Source organism: Ovis aries, chromosome 4 (genome assembly GCF_016772045.2).
Source record: "Ovis aries strain OAR_USU_Benz2616 breed Rambouillet chromosome 4, ARS-UI_Ramb_v3.0, whole genome shotgun sequence".
Classification (NCBI taxonomy): domain Eukaryota; kingdom Metazoa; phylum Chordata; class Mammalia; order Artiodactyla; family Bovidae; genus Ovis; species Ovis aries.
Genome location: NC_056057.1, coordinates 32509308 through 32523604, shown reverse-complemented (window position 1 = coordinate 32523604; position 14297 = coordinate 32509308). Strand labels below are relative to the sequence as shown.

General features: G+C 35.3%; 1 protein-coding gene across 5 annotated transcripts in view; it reads left to right on the top strand.

The window, feature by feature from the left end:
* Positions 1-14104, top strand: part of HYCC1 (hyccin PI4KA lipid kinase complex subunit 1) — a 216582-nt gene extending 202478 nt beyond the window's left edge. For 4 of the 5 annotated variants that reach the window (XM_042248458.1, XM_042248457.2, XM_042248459.1 and 1 more), the window contains one exon: positions 9391-14104. In XM_042248458.1, the coding sequence (XP_042104392.1) occupies positions 9391-9965 (575 nt within the window). In that variant the 3' untranslated portion in view covers positions 9966-14104. Of the gene's footprint in view, positions 1-8307; positions 8603-9390 lie in introns of those variants that run through there. The other variant, XM_012176509.5, reaches the window with a different exon arrangement.
* Positions 14105-14297: the final 193 nt, after the last annotated feature.

The following is a 14297-nucleotide window of genomic DNA, read 5'->3' as shown; positions in this document are numbered from 1 at the left end:
GATGTTAAGGTATTTAAATGAGTTTCAATTATTATGACAGAATTCAAAGATAACCTATGATTATATTTTTTTAAATGACCAAAAAAATGTGATTCGTTTCAATTTGCTCAGCGGTTTAGTACTAACTTATTAGATGAGAAAAGAAATGAAACGATAGAAAAGCTGCAGTTCATGTTGGGAAATAGTTTATTAAAAACCAATTATTTTTGAGACCTGGTTATTGATTTTTAAAATGTTAATAAATTTCTATTATATAATAAAAAATAGGGTAGTAATAACTTTCTAATGAACAAATCTGAATAATTATAAAAAGATATACTTTAGTTAAATATCTTTAACAATTATTTAAAACATTCAAGCTCGTCTTTCTAGATAGTGCAGAAGGTAAATGTCATAAATCTTGGAATGAAACATTTATTTGTGAATCAGATTTTATGATTTTATGTGTAAATCATTTGGGGAAAAACAAAGTTGCTAATAATTATAAAAGCATTTTGAAAAATGCAGAAATGGTAATTTAAAATTCAAAAGTAGCATACTTTAATGAATTGGCTATTAGAATTCTGCATTTGCAGTTAGATATTTATAATACTTATATTTTTATTTTAAAAGTTGTTTATACTTATTAAAGAAACAGAAAAATCATTTTGAGAAACTCCATTATTTTTAGATTCTAAAATGCTATTTGAGGAGCAAATTTTGCTTTCCTGATATAGATGATAAGACATTTGGACCAAAAATAAGCATTTCCTTCTGACCAAACTTAGCATTGCATGAATTTTAGCCAACATTTTTGATATTGACCTTTTATTCATGGAAGACAAAATAACATATTAGGAAATATTAGGTGACACAAGGAAAAAGGACATATTAACCAGAGAACTGAAACAATTGACATATGTGAAATTAGACTTAAAGATAGTAGTCTTAGAATCCTGGCCAACTTTAGATGAAAACAAAAAAATCTTAATTTATTTCTAGATAAAATAAAGTAAAATAATTTTCTATACAGAGAAGCAGGGTATTTAAAATTATTGGTCTTATGAGACAGAAACGGTTGTTTGTAAATGATTATGTTCTACATTTTTTCCTAAGGAGGCCTTATATAATTCTTGTTGTAGTTAAGGAACTTATTTTTTATTTTGTTATTTATTATTGAGCTCTACCTCTTCCCCCTACCTTTTAAGTAGCATTTGGTGCACAGTGTACATGGAGGAAGAAATAAGGTTTTATAGGTAGTTTCGTAGTAGATATTGCTTATCTGGTTTTGGCCTGTCTGGTTATGAGGTACTTTAATCATGAAGGATTCACCTGATCCAGCAGCAGTAATGCATTTCTCACAGAGATTTTTTTCTTTAATACTTGAGACTTAATAAAGATGACAGAAAAAGTTACTGAGAGTGATTGAATCCACCTCGATAAGGAGAATTATAAAAACAAGTTAAAGACTTGACTATTCTTTACTTAAGAAATTGGGCAATATTTCCTAACCAGTGTGTCCATAAATAAACTGTTGTGGTCCAGACTGTGTTTTTCTGTGTAACCCAGGCTGCTCTATTCTTATCTGGAAATTCTTCTGGCTTTAGGACTAAGATTACTAAATCTCAGTCTTCATTCATGTCCGTGCTCAGAGTGCAGCACCTTCTTAACTGCCAGCGCTGTATCCTGTGGTTCTGTGTCAGTGTTCCTTTCCTCTAACCTGCCTTGCAAATTACTGGCCCAGGCTGTGGATTTTTACATTGCTGTTTTTTCTAAACCAGGACACACTTTGTGCTCAACATTTTGTGTAAAATGTGACTTCTTTGATAAAGAATGCTAATAGAGTACCCAAGTAACTTATCTCTATACTTGTCAATGGCTATCTTTTGCAGTCAGAACAAAGTCTAAGCTCTAACATTATGCCATAGGTGGCCCTAGTGGCGCCTTACCTACCACTGTGACCGCACCTGAAGACCACTCTCACCTTCCCTTCTAACCTTTCAACCCACCAAGACGTTTCTACCTTGGGGGCTTTGTAGTAGCAGTTGGGGACATTTGAGCTGAGCTTTGATGATTTTGGAAAGAGTCAGCTTAAACTCTCTTCCTCCAGATTGTTGTGTGCGTGCTAAGCCTCTTCAGTTGTGTCTGACTCTTTGCCACTCTATGGACTATAGCCCGCCAAGCTCCTCTGTCCATGGGATTCTCCAGGCAAATTGAAAACTGGAGTGGGTTGCCATGCCCTCCTTCAGGGGATCTTCCTGATCCAGGGATCGAACCTGCATCTCTTATGTCTCCTGTGTTGGGAGACAGGTTTTTTACTGCTAGCACCAAGATTATTGTGTAGTCAGTGCTTTTTCATCATTCAGATCTTAGCTCAAATATCCCTTCCTCAAAAAGGTCTTCCCAGACTATCCATCTAAAGTAGACTTCTTCTTTACTACCCTGCTTACTCTTTTCCATTATTCTTGTCTTCATTGTATTTTCCACTATCTAAAATTCTCTTGTTTGCTTAATTCCCATTTGTGAGGGCAGTGTCTTTGTCTGGTTGGCCATTGTATGCCCAGAGTCTAAAACAGTGTCTGGTACATAATAGGGGCTCAGTAAATAGTTGAATGCATGAATGAGTGAATAAATGATAAATTTATACTGTAGACTGAGCAATTTCTTTTTTCCTTATTTTATTGAAAAACAGTGCAATAACATGATAGTAAACTGGGTAGAGGAATATTCACTTATAATCCTGGTACTTAAAAAATTGACAGTTTACAGTTTTTTTCCATATGTATATGTATTTTTCATAGTTATACCCTTTATTTTTTATGTTTTGCTTTTGTTCAGTTAGGCTTGTCCAATATCTTCCCAAGTTTTCCTAGTGAGTCCCGTTATTTAAATGGCTACGTAATATTACACTGAGCTGATATTCCATCATTTACTTAACCATTTCCTTAATATGCTAAATAATTTGTTTCTAACGTTTTGCTATTATAGATAACACTGCAATGAATAGCTTACTGAATATAGAAAACATTTGTCTTCCATTGAGTAGACTACATTTTAAACTTTTTAAACTGACAGAATAGTATGAAATTGTTCAGGTATTTTATGACTTTAAAAATATATCTTATAAATTATAAAAGAATGTGTATAACTTTCTTCTGGGGTCTACTCTAAAATACTTGTCTTTATTGATGTCAATAATTGTATGATACAGATATTTGAGGTACAGATTTTGATTGATTTTGCAAGTAAATTTGCAAGTGCCTACGGCGATTCATGGGGTCTCAAAGAGTCAGACACGACTGAGCAACTGAACTGAACGGCATAACCAGATTCTTTTTTTTTTTTCAGATTCCTTTAGATTTGTGAACCAATCTAGGTATAGATTTGTGTAAATTCTATGAATAATAAATTGTTTGTTTATTTAAATTATCACTTTCAGTAAAAAGGGAAACTATGAAAAAATAAAAGCTAAAGCTTGAATGAAGAGTTTCATGAGGAACATAATGGAATAGATATTTGAGGTTCTAAAACTGTGAGAGAAATCACAACTTTTCATAATCAGCTTTAATGATATTTGCAATTTTTTTTACCCTTTTTTCCTCTCAAAGCCAGAAGACATTTTGTAGGGAGAAATGATGCCCTTAACTCTCCTCATTTCTGTATATGGAGAGAAGGTGACCTATTTATAGAGATTATACAAATAAAATATTCTCTGAGAAGTTTTTCTTTGGATGTTTTTTGAACTTTTCGAATTATTTGAAGTCAAATGTAAGTATTGTTTTTTATAGGTATAGGATAGTCATGACACATTTTGCATAAAATTTTAAGTTCTGGGCTTTTAGGCAGATTCTATTTTCTTACGCATTTGTATTCCCTTAAAACATCTCCTTTATAGTCTTTTTCAAAAAAGAATAATTCTTAACTATCTGTGTTATCCTCTGGATAGACTTAAAACTATAGACGTAAAAATAACTCTTTCTGATGTGAACAATCATTTTACTAACCCTAAACTTAGAGGCAGATACAACACTTTCCTAAAACAAAGAGCCTGTGTTTTCCTTTGCCATCTGAAAACTCTTTTAAGCTGTATATTACTCTTTGGTTTTACCAGGTCAAGTAGTGCATTCTCACCTTTCCCATGTCTTTTCTGTGTACTTTCGACTTTGTTTAGGGCTTCCCTAGTGGCTCAGCAGTAGAGAATCTGCCTGCAGTGCAGGAGGTGTGGATGTGGATTCAGTCCCTGGGTTAGGAAGATCCCCCGGGGAAGGAAATGACAACCCACTCCAGCTGGTTTCTTGCCTGGCAATCCCATGGACAGAGGAGCTTAGCGGGCTACAGTCCGTGAGGTCGCAAGAGTCAGACATGACTTAGTGACTAAACCACCACCACCACACCTTGATTTATTCTAATAATAATTTCATCTCATAACTGGAGACTCATTCAACTTACCAAACAAATCTTATTGGGCACTTACTTAATGCAAGGTACTTTCCTAGGAACAAGGTATATAACAGTGACCAAGCAAGAATCCCTGACCTCTTGGAGCTTCCATCTGGTAGATAGGATAAATAAATAATTGTCGGTTAGAAAGTGATGAAGTGCTAAGAGGAAAAAGGAACAAAGTAGGGAAGAGAGTGTATGAAACATGGGTAATATTGAAGCTTGATGGGATGATCAGGAGAGATTTCATTGAGAAGGAAAGTTTTGAAAAAAGACCTGAAGGAAGTAAGAAGGTGAACCATGTAGCTATGTGGGGAAGAGCATTCCAGGCCTAGGGAATATCAAGACCAATAAGTACTTGTGTGTAGGAGGAGTGGGTCACAGAATTATATGGGGAAGAAGTTGGAGAAGTAAGAGAAAGATCATGTAACAGATGTTTGTGTTTTTTGTAATTATCTTTCTTTATCCTATAATTTTCCTGAGAAATATACTTCATTTCTGGGTTTTCTTTCTGTGAATTTACTTTAATAAACAGTTTAGAAATTTTGTGGTTTTTACCATTTTTGAGTGATAATATACATAAATTGGGGCTTCCCAGATGACACTAGTGGTAAAGAATCCGCCAACCAGTACAGGAGATGCAAGAGATGCGGGTTTCAATCCCTGGGTCAGAGAGATCTCCTGGAGTAGGAAGTTTTCCAGTATTCCTGCCTGGAAAATTCCATAGACAGAGAAGCCTGGCAGGCTACGGTCCATGTGGCCACAGAGAGTCGGACATGACTGTGTGACTAAGCATGCATAAATTTATTAAAGATTTTTGCCTGTGGAAGAACATATCTCATTTACCACTTGCCATTTAATTAGATGATTTTTAAAAATTAGTATTACTGTTTCTTGGGCTGCAAATCTTTACCATTTCCCCAGTAAACGTGATTAGTAACCCAACTGCCTTGTGCTATTTTATATAATCTTCTTGTCATTTCTAGTTTTTCTTGCAAAATTCTAAATTTTCACCATTGCAGCAGCATTTTCACTGATATCTTTTAAAAAATAAAACCAATTTAAAACATAAATTAACTGTGAAGATTCTGACTTATTTAGGGTTTCCTTAGAGATTTATTTGATCTTGCTCTCTGTTCAAAGTAAATTGTTTGCTTTCTATGAAAGGACCAGGAATCTAGGCAAATAAGAATTCTTTTTTAATTAAAAAATGTTTGTCAGAGAATATTTAACTCAAATTGACTTTAATGAATTGAAGAGTTAGTATTTATGGTATGTTAGAATGGACATTTGATGTCAACAAAAAATTCTGCTGTTTAGGTCCCCCAAACAGTAGTAGTTGTAACTGTTTCTGATCTTCGGTTTCCTTGTCTGTAAATGGGAATCATTACTCTGTGTGACCCCAGGGATTTTCCAAATCCCATGGACGGAGGAGCCTGGTAGGCTGCAGTCCATGGGGTCGCTAAGAGTTGGACATGACTGAGTGACTTCACTTTCACTTTTCACTTTCATGCATTGGAGAAGGAAATAGGTTTCCCTGGTGGCTCAGACAGTAAAGCATCCACCTGCAGTGCAGGAGACCCGGGTTCGATCCCTGGGTTGGGAAGATCCCCTGGAGAAGGAAATGGCAACCCACACCAGTACTCTTGCCTGGAAATCCCATGGACGGAGGAGCCTGGTGGGCTGCAGTCCATGGGGTCACTAAGAGTCGGGCACAACTGAGCGACTTCACTTTCCAGTGTTCTTGCCTGGAGAATGCCAGGGACGGGGGAGCCTGGTGGGCTGCCGTCTCTGGGGTCGCACAGTCGGACACGACTGAAGTGACTTAGCAGCGGCAGCAGCAATGAGACCGTTAATAGATCTTTTGTGAAACTGCTTCTGCAACGTAAATGGACAAGTCTTGGTTGTCACCCAAGTGACCAAGTGCCATGCTGATTTTACTCTCAGTGGCAGTGGCCTCTGGCATTTACCTCAGTTGGATTTTACTTGCCCTCACTTTGAAGACAGCTTTTAGCAATGGGGAATGGGCTTACTTAGGAATTCTGTTAGGGAAGCTGAAGCAGCAGTTTTGAAGACAGCTTTTAGCAATGGGGAATGGGCTTACTTAGGAATTCTGTTAGGGAAGCTGAAGCAGCAGTGTGTTAAACATTAATACTTCACTGATATCCTTTGGCCAGTCTAGGAAAGGATTTCATTTAGGGTATATGCAGTCAAAAGTTTATGAAACACTGCTGGTGCTGCTGCTGTTGCTAAGTCACTTCAGTCGTGCCTGACTCTGTGGGACCCCATAGACGGCAGCCCACCAGGCTCCCCCATCCCTGGGATTCTCCAGGCAAGAACACTGGAGTGGGCTGCCATTTCCTTCTCCAATGCATGAAAGTGAAAAGTGAAAGTGAAGTCGTTCAGTCGTATCTGACTCTTAGTGACCCCATGGACTGTAGCCCACCAGGCTCCTCCGTCCATGGGGTTTTCCAGGCAAGAGTACTGGAGTGGGGTTCCATTGCCTTCTCCGTATGAAGCACTATGTAATTGGAAAATTAATATGCCAACATATTGACCTACATGAAGGGCAACATGAAGCTTTGAAGACCTTTGGAGGTGCATATTGCTGCTTGGTAATGGAGTACCCAAGGCATCCATCTTTCAGAATTTGCCACACATTGGTCATGTGGGAAATTTATGAAATCCTAATGCCCAGGTCATAGCTCATACTATTTAAGTCAGAATGTTAAGGGTGAAAGCCAGGTATCAGTAGTTCTTCAAGATGCTCAGCAAATTGGGGACCCACAGAAATATGTGGCTCTGGCCTCCATTCTTCTACCTGCTGTTGTTTCACATGCTATAGCACCATTCACAGAGCTTGATGTTCTATCATGAAAAATATTTGAAAGTGTTGGGTAACATCACTCACCCAGATTTGTGTTCTACATTTTTAAAGAGTGCATACTGTTTTACATAGTCTTATGTTGTTTTGAACTTTAACTTTCATTACCGGTCCATGGTGGATATATTCATGTTATTTTTTTTCATCTGTTACAGATATTTCCTTGACAACTTTAAATGAACCATGGCTTTGTGATTTGAGACACAAAACAATGTCTACAAGTTTTAACTATTTAGGAGTTTCATTGTTTCAATTACAAATTACCATTTTCTGAATAAGGGACCAACAGCCACTTTGATTTTACAAATCCATTTTTATTTATTTCCAGTTTAGTAATGAATTGTTACAAGTTAGCCTAAATTTATGGAATTAGTATGTCTGAAGGAATAGACTGTTTAATTATATCACAGCTGCATTAACATTTACTAATATACAAGATGATTGGTGTGTGAAACAAAAACTATACCTATAGTACTAACCGTGATATAAGTGAATAAGCATTTTGCCAACGTCATGGTTTATTAAGGCAGACTTAGTGTAATCTAATTAAAAATAATTATACAAGGAGAATTCCTAAATGGCTTGGTTCCTCATGTTGACAGGAAGGAACTAGAGTTTTGGCTGTAAATCCTTGAAAACTTGCCTAAGGCTTGACATAAGTTCAAGTGGTCACAATATTATCTTAAAAATAGTAAAAATTCTATTTTGAGTTATAAAAAAAATTCTGTTTCACAGTCCATGTCGAATATGTGTGTGAAAAAATACAGAACATAAAATGATGCTCTGAGTTTTTTCATTGTCATTTGAAATTAAAGAACATGACCCCATTTCTCCAGTACTGTCAGAGTATTGTAAATTATGGGAGTTCCATCGGGCATATATTTGGCTTAATACCTAACATTCAGTCGTCCAATTTTTGTTTTGGATCATTTGCTTTTCTTGTTTTGCATTTTTGTTTTGTTTTGTTTTCAGCCATCATTTTGTCTTATCATCTTCAATTCTAGAGCAACCTGACAACAATAATGATACTACTGAATTGGGCATCCTTGTCATTCCTGAGATTAGTGTCACAAATGTGGCCGGAGAGAGAACCGGGAATGGGGAAAAAGGCAGAACACTAGGAGAGATTGATGCCCAGCATATACAGGGTGTACAGGAAACAGCCACAGATCCTAGAACTGAGAGCAAAGGCTTGCCAGAGATCAGGAGGCAAAAATCTGTAAGAAAAATGATGGAGGATGGAATAAACTCACCTGGCAGAGTGCAGTTTTAGCAGAGCACTTTATAGCTGCACTCCAAGGTATCTCATGGCAAAGGGTCACTGCTGCATGTCTTAAGCAACAGCTGCACAGGCACAAAAATCTTGCATGTTATCTAATCAAAATGCATGAATTATGTACTACAGTTTCTCAGTGACTTAATGCTCTTTGGAATGGTCATATCTATGTCTCTGAGTAAATTGTTATGAAAATGAGGCAGAAAATGGCTTCCAGAATAATTTACTGCTTGTGTTTTGAGATCTAAAGTTACTTTTTTATCCTTGTACTTTTGCCATCTTTGATATAGAAGATAATGTATAAAGAATTTTAACAAGTTTGTGATTATATTTATGGTCTATATATTTTTCTTTGAGTAAGAAAATCTAGAATGTGGAGTGCAACCTTAAAAAAAGTCTTTAAACTATTTTCATAATTTTTTTTTTAAGTTTCTTGGTCTGATCTTTGACTTTACACTGCTTTGCTATTAGGGGAGAGTTTACCCCCTAGTTTTACTGTGTGGTGTCTTTCTAATTGTCTCTGGTCTTTGCATGAATAGTAAGAAAACTTTTCTAAAAACACAGTGGGGTGTGGCTTATGGCATGCTTTTTTATTTAATATACTCTAAATTATTCTAATTTTAGTGATTAACTGTTGACATTTTATAGAATGTTTTGATTTATCCTTTGATTTTGGTCAGTAATCTGTTGCTTTACATATGCTAAAATTGTTCTAAAATTTATTTAAAGTATATTTGATTTGGTATTAATCATGAAAAAGAATTACTTAAAATGTTTAATATTAATTAATCCTTGTTATTTCTTTGTTTAGGAAATACAGAATTAACAGGTCAAGAAGAACTGATGGAGATATCCGAAGTTGACGAGGGATTTTATTCCAGGGCTGCCTCTAGTACCAGCCAGTCGGGTTTATCAAACATTAGTCAAAATTGTAGTAACAAGACAAGTATAGGAAAGACTCAGAGAAGGTCAGGAGGAAACAAAGCTGGAGGAAAAGAGAAAGAAACTACAGGGGAGTCTTGCAAAGATCACTTTGTTCGAAAACAAACGCAGAGAGCCCAAAGTGAGAATCTTGAGCTGCTCTCCTTAAAGAGACTTACGCTGACAACCAGCCAATCTCTGCCTAAACCTTGCAGTCATGGTTTGGCTAAGACTGCCACCAGTGTTTTCAGTAAATCCTTTGAACAAGTCAGTGGAGTCTCAGTCCCACATAACCCGTCATCTGCTGTTGGCTGTGGGGCTGGGACAGATGCCAATAGGTTTTCTGCTTGTAGTCTCCAAGAAGAAAAGCTGATATACACTTCTGAAAGGACTGAACTTCCAATGAAGCATCAAGCAGGTCAGCAGAGACCTCCTAGTATTAGCATTACTTTGTCCACAGATTAATTTGTAAGGGTTTCCTCATGTACGCAGTGAATCTGGAAATACAACTGGGCTTCTTCACGCAAGTTCCCAGGGTCATCTTTCATCCCTGCTCCTGATGGGAGCTCTGCTGTTTTAAATTCTGATGGCTACCTTGACTTTATGAAGGGAATAATCTCCAGGTTGTAGTGAGTTGAAATATCGTTTTGCTATTTCTTGGGTTGTATTTTTTCCCCTTGGCTTGAGTCTTTTTTTTTTAAATCTTGTTTCTGTTGCCCTAAGATTGACATTGTGATAGTACATTTTGACAGGTGGTGTGATCAGGTTGGTTACATCTCCTGTGAGGTTGTGAATCTTTTTCTTTAATAACTCCTATTTTGGTAGGCATATGTTTGTCCTTCAATGTAAAGGGAATCCATGTATGGAAACTGTTTTTTTAAGGATGAGGCTAGGTACAACTCCAAGAATTCTACAGCTGGCTGTTTAGGAAGCCACTCTGAAAAACAGGCATGTGAAGAAACAAAAATGATACTTATGAAAAGTGCCTGATAAAAATGTTTGTAGCCAGATCATCTTGAAGATTAGTAGAACAGTAATATAAAGCACTGGAAAATGCTTCATAACTCAGTACCCTAAAATATTATGTGATTCCAGGGAATGGGAAGAGGGATTGCTGTCATTTATTTGGAACATTTTATATCAAAAATCAGGTTGCAAGTAGATGTGTTATTTTGAAGTGTTTGATCTGGATTTAGCAGGTGAAAATCCTTTTCAGTTCCTAAGGTGTAATAGGCCATAAAGCTGGCTTATCCTGCTGCTGGATTTCGGAAATACTGCTTAGTTTGGATTCCCATAATTCAGAGCACACATCATTGAAGACTTCACTGTAAATTTTGTACCTCAGCTCTAAAGATAGCAGTGTTCACCATATTGAATGGTTTGTCTATAATTGAAGGAAATTAGATAAAATTTTCATCTATTAAATATCATTGAAAGAAAATAAAAATAGTGAAATGTGGACTAAAGACATTTATGTACTAACTAATTTAGGTTATTTATGTTTGTGTTCTTAAATTGAAATTTTTAAATACGAAAAATATTGAATGTGTTTCTTGTTTTGTGAACAGGCCTATTTTAAATGTTCTTATTAAGATACGAAGAATAATCAGTATAGTTGCCCCCAGCCAAAAAAAATTTTTAAAAAGCTAATTTAACAGAAGCTGAACAAACCTGTATGTAGCTATAGAGGATCATGTGACCTCCAGATGGACGTAAGAATTTTGACATTTGCTAGTGGTGGTAATTTCAGCTATGGTGAGGTTCCTTTTAAATCAAGTAGGCTTAGTAATCTAGGGTAAGAGAGAAAAAAGCAGGGTTGAGAATGAGAGAGTAACTTTACTGGGGAGGAAGACCTAGGGAGCTGTCCCCTTTTCAGTGGCTAGTACGCAGTTTTCCTTATTCATAGTCCTTAGCTATAGCCACACAGAGAAAATGCTAGTTTTCATCTTGCACCTATTTATGCAGAGCTCAAATATGTGAAAAAGTTGTATGTCTTGAAGACTGCTGAAGTATTTACAGTATGAATGCAGTTTTGACTGTAACTACTTTGGCTGTTGTTTTATCTAATTTTTCAAAAATCATTAGTTTTCATTGAGTAATCCTAAATAAAATATGGTTTTTAACATAAGTGAACTTGATATTTTTAGTTCCAGTGGTAGAAATGAAGTAAGATCTATTGGCATACATTATAGTTAAAAAAAGTCAAGTCAACCGGACAGTGAAAGTTGACAAAGTATTAATGTACTAAGAATCCTGTGTTCAATTTAAATCCTGTGTACAATCACTGTGAATTTCCTATTGTCTTTTTGTAATTCTTTAACAAAGAATTTTTCCTAGGCATAGCTGCTAACAATCTTAATAGTCTTTAATAGTCTTAAGAACTAATTTAAAAGATTGGCATTGGAAGCGAGTTAAGGTGCTTAGGAAATGTTGTAGAAGGATTTTGGGAAACATTAGTTTGAGGACACATGAGCCAGCCCAAATAAGAGATCAGGTTTTAATGTTCAGCTGTTGTAATGGAACCTCATTTTGGTGTTATTCTAGATCATTGTGGTCTGAGGAGCAGTAAGGAGCATCGGCATCACCTGGTAGAATTTCAGAGCCACCTTAGACCTACTGAATCTTAACCTGCCTTTTAATAAGATCTCAAGTGATTATTATGCACATTAAAGTTTGAGAAGACAGTATCAAAGTGCAAACAAATCACCTAATATTTAGAATTCTCAGTGGTCTCACAACCCTAGATCAAATATGTTGGATACTATAGTCTTCACTGTTTTTAACAGCTAATTAATTTTTTATAGTGTCAACTCACTTAAGTCCCCTAATTCTAAATCTTTAATGAATCTTATTTGTTTTTACAATAAAAATGGTTAATATTTTGTATTTTTTTGATAACTAAAAATGGAATCGGAGCTCTACAGTTTCAAGTATGAAAGGGGTACCACTCTTTTATACAGCAAATCTGCATGTGTTTATTCTTTTAAAAACCCTGAAGGATTACTCAAAGGAATGGTTCTGAATTTTTGCTCCAAGTAATTTGCACCAGTTGATTTTCTGGAATGTGGAATTATGTGGAGTTGTGTTAACGAGAAAATTCTGTTGTAGTATCTTTGATGCTATTTCAAGTAAGGATTATACAATTGAAAAATTTTATAGCAATTATAAATACTGGGTAATGCTAACTTATTGTAACAATTGTAATTGTCTCTACTATTCTTGTCCCACTTTTCCAAATTTGAAAGTTGGGGTGGCTTTTGTAGGTCATTTTCTTCTGAAGATGCTGACATGACCATTTGGTCACAGACCTCTGTATATTCAGAGTAATATCTTTTATCACAAGAAGAAGTCTGGACAAAACTGGGGCCTTGTACCCCATGGCTCTGAGGATCTCAGTAGACCCTGTAGTCCCATTCTACATTTTAAACCTCTAAAAGATTCTTCAAATTACCCAACCTCTCACTCTTCAAATACCCAACTACCTAGAATATTCTAGTGAAGCTGGATGCCAGATTTTGCCTTTTGGAATCCAAGTGGAGAGAGAAACAAAGACTTAAGGGGAATGTCTAGGGCAGGTGAGCACCCTGGAACCCCTTGTTATACCACCATGGAGCTTTTAAAGGCAACTCTGTAGATTTGAAGAGTAGAAATTCTCAGTCTTTAAATGATTTCAGTGGTTTTTGAAAAAGCAATATTTCATTGTTCTCTTCAATTATGAAGTAACTGCTTAGCAAAGATTATTCATTTAAAGACAAAAGAGTTGAAATAAAGGGAAATAAAAATTTTAAACCAAAATAGATAAAAATGGTCCCATTTTAGGGGATTTTGCCTGTTTGAAAGAATAAAGTGTTGAAGCCTTTACGTTTAAATTATACAGAACAATACACTCAGACTTAATTTTCAGCAAATATTTAAAATAAGGCTATTTAACATTTGAGTCTGTAGGCACTGTAAGTCTACACTTTATTAAAGGGAAGCAAATCAAGAAAATATGTATGTTAAATAATGTAACTGAAAAAAATTTTTTCGAAAAGCCATTTAAAAAGAATAATTTGATGGGTACTTAAAGTAAGCACTGTAGATAAAAATTAGTGTATTAATAGTGTCTTCCCAATCTTTGAATAAAAATATTAGCTCTCTAGTCCTTTGATTAGCATGAATTTATACTTTGAGATTAATTGCTTAGTAAAATTATATATAATGCTTTGAGTTATTCACATTTATATTTAATATTGATAAATTCTTCATCAGAGAATATAAGTATGTTGTCTTCTGTATTTTGTAACTTGTGCATATCTAAAGAGACTAACTGAACATTTTAGAAGATGCTTTTGTGTTTTTTAATAACAGAGTTCTAGAGTATTAATGTCTTGATATAAAGTTTCTACTAGTAAACTCAAGATCTGTTTCACATACTGTTATTGTGTACCTCTAATCTTTACTTTAATTACGTAGTGATACTAATCTTTTCGTAGTAAATATACTTGTTTCTAATTGTATTCCTAGAGTTTACATTCCTAAAGAATAAATTATGGCTTTGGATATTTTTATGTGCTCCCTACCTTTTTAAGGTTATGGAAATAAACTGGAGTTTAGTTTTTTGACGTTTTGTATATTTGTGTAATTGTTCTCCATATATAACACTTTTTACAACAGTGCTGCCTCTTGTTTTATTGAAATAAAAACAGAAAAAAAAATTTTTTCCAGATCACTTTACTCATTAAAAAACCATCATAAAATTTTGCAAAAGTCATGTGGAGGAAGAAATAAAAGAAGACTTCGGTGAGTTGAGTCATT